The 2,534-nt window shown below is 53.0% G+C and overlaps 1 protein-coding gene across 1 annotated transcript; it reads right to left on the bottom strand.

Annotated features, from left to right (window-relative positions):
- Window positions 1-207: 207 nt before the first annotated feature.
- LOC112406454 (zinc finger X-linked protein ZXDB-like) lies at window positions 208-2,526 on the bottom strand. The gene is given in 2 exon segments (XM_024755228.1): window positions 208-627; window positions 630-2,526. Coding segments are annotated over 2 exon segments (1,224 nt in total). The 5' UTR covers window positions 1,831-2,526; the 3' UTR covers window positions 208-604.
- Window positions 2,527-2,534: the final 8 nt, after the last annotated feature.

The raw sequence follows: 2,534 nt of genomic DNA, 5'->3' as shown, positions 1-2,534 counted from the left end.
AGGGCTCTGTTCTTTTTCAAACCTATAAGAAATGACTGCATTTAAACATTTAGTCCAGAATACTCTTAAAATTGAGTGTCATCAATAAAAGTAAGCCATGTGGCAAGGAATGGATAGAGTTTAGTTCATACCAAAAATGAGCTGCCAGTCACTGTAATAAGATCTGTTTCTTTCTGAGACCCATGATTTCCTGCTTTGAAAATAGAGCTGGAATGACCTTAGAAACAATCTATTCCAACCACCTCATTTTATAAATAAGGAAATTAAGGCTCAGATAGGATAAGTGACTTGCTCAGGGTCACACAATCTGTCAGTTCCAGACTCAAGATCAGAATTTAAACCTCCAAACTTGTAGCCTAGGGCTCTGTTCTTTTTCAAACCTATAAGAAATGACTGCATTTAAACATTTAGTCCAGAATACTCTTAAAATTGAGTGTCATCAATAAAAGTAAGCCATGTGGCAAGGAATGGATAGAGTTTAGTTCATACCAAAAATGAGCTGCCAGTCACTGTAATAAGATCTGTTTCTTTCTGAGACCCATGATTTCCTGCTGGATTGGAGAATGCAAACTGGGTTTCTTCCTCCTGTCCAAAGAAGTCAGAATCAGGATGTACGTTCCATTCCGTTTTGGTTGGCGGCAGTAGTTCTGAGACACTGTTTTCAAAAAGGGTGCTTGAAGGAGTCAGAGCGTCTGTGTCTACTGTTAGCTTATTGCTGGGGGTCAAAGCTTGGGGCTCTTGACTCGAGGTTTTCATAGTCAAAGAGCTCAGAGATCCTGAAGGCCCCACACTTAGACTTGAGACACCATCCGTATCTAAAGGACTCTGCTGAAAACCAGCGGCTGTCGTTCCAAAGAAGAGTGAGGTATCCAGACTTTGAGGAAGGTCACTGGTGGCCATCAAGGCCTGAGGGTCCACCGCCTGCCCTAAGGAATTATTATTAACAGGGAGGTTCCCTGCCAGAGTTGAGTTCACAGAAGCCACATCAATAGTCAAGATCCCAGAGTTCACCAATGCAGTGTCCAACACTGCAGCAGAAGTATTACTGGGCACATCAGAGAAGAGAGACACAAGCTCTGCATCACCGAGGTCATTCTGCCCTTGGCTGGTAAGTTCACTGCTGGGCGTAAGAGAATTTGCAGCTTCTAGCTGAGCTAAGAGATCCTGGCGCAGGTTGTGCCTTTTGGCCATGTGGGTCTTCATGCTGTGCTTGGATGTGAAGAGTTTATTACAAGTGGAGACTGGGCATCGGCTTTTCCAAGTGTCCACATCCTGCAAGTGTTTCTTGGAGTGAATGTAGAGACTACTGCGAGCAGAGAACCTGGCACAGCAGCCTTCCACGGGGCACACAAAAGGCTTTGTGCCCAGGTGGGTTATGCTGTGGCCTTTCAGATGTTCGGCCCTCGTGAAAGATTTCCCACAGCCTTCTACAGGACACATGAACCTCCGGTCATCGTCGTGCTTCCTTTTGTGCCTAAGGAGTTTGGACATACTGGTGAAGTTCCAGCCACAGCCCTCAAAGTCACAAAGGAAAGGTCTCTCACCAGTGTGGCTCCGAAGGTGAATTTTCAACCTACAAGCCTTGTCGTACTGTTTGCTGCAGCCAGGAAAGGAGCAGGAAAAGAGTTCCTGTTCCCTGAAGTGGGCGCGGTTATGGGAAAACAGGGCACTCACTGTGATAAACGTCTTCTTGCAGCCCGAAAATGCACACTGGTAGGGTCTCTCAGGCTCGAAGTGGCTGCGCTGGTGGGCGCTGAGTTTGGCCTGCGTGGGGAAGGTCTCCTCACACACCTCGCATTTGAATGAGTTCTCCTGCTCATGGCCTTTCATGTGTGCTTTGAGGTTATACACCGTGGTGAAGCTCTTGCCACAGCCCTCTGCTGGGCAGCCAAAGGGCCTCAGTTTGTCGTGTGACTGCAGGTGCCTCTTGAGCTTGTACGAGGTGGTGAAGGTCCAGCCGCAACCGCCCAGGGGGCACTTGAAGGGCCGCTGGCCCTGGCTGCTGCTGTGCGTCAGCAGGTGCACCTTCAGTTGGTGCTTCTTGGTAAAGGTTTGTCCGCACTGCGCCTCAGGACACAGGTACAGCACCACGCCCTGGCCCGGGCCCAGCGGCCCGCGGGGACTCTCAGCAGCAACCGGGCCCTCCGCCTCCTCCTCGGGAGATGGGGCGGGCGCGGGTTCGGCCCGCTCGGCCAGCAGGAGGTCGGGCAGCAGCTCGGGACAGTCCTCAGGCTGCGCGGCGTGCGGGATCCCCGCTGGCGGGGCGATCAGACCCCCGGGCTGCGGGGCAGGGGCGACCCCAGGCGCCCAGGTTGGCGGCGGGGGCGTGGCCAGGGTGAGGAAGCCGTTCTCGAAGCGCAACAGCAGGTTTTGTTTGTGAATGGTGACGGTGCCCGCGAAGGCCGCGGCGGGGCTCAGGACTGGGGCGGGAATCGGGGCCAGGGCCGGGACTGGGGCGCGGATAGCGGACAGGGAGCTGGGGCCCAGCGCAGGGCGGCCCTCGGGGTTCGCGCCGCTTTCGTGCCCATGGAATC

Source organism: Neophocaena asiaeorientalis, unplaced genomic scaffold (genome assembly GCF_003031525.2).
Source record: "Neophocaena asiaeorientalis asiaeorientalis breed wild unplaced genomic scaffold, Neophocaena_asiaeorientalis_V1.1 scaffold1131, whole genome shotgun sequence".
NCBI lineage: Eukaryota > Metazoa > Chordata > Mammalia > Artiodactyla > Phocoenidae > Neophocaena > Neophocaena asiaeorientalis.
The sequence above is the reverse complement of the archived record's forward strand: the minus strand, read 5'-3'. Positions and strand labels throughout refer to the sequence as shown.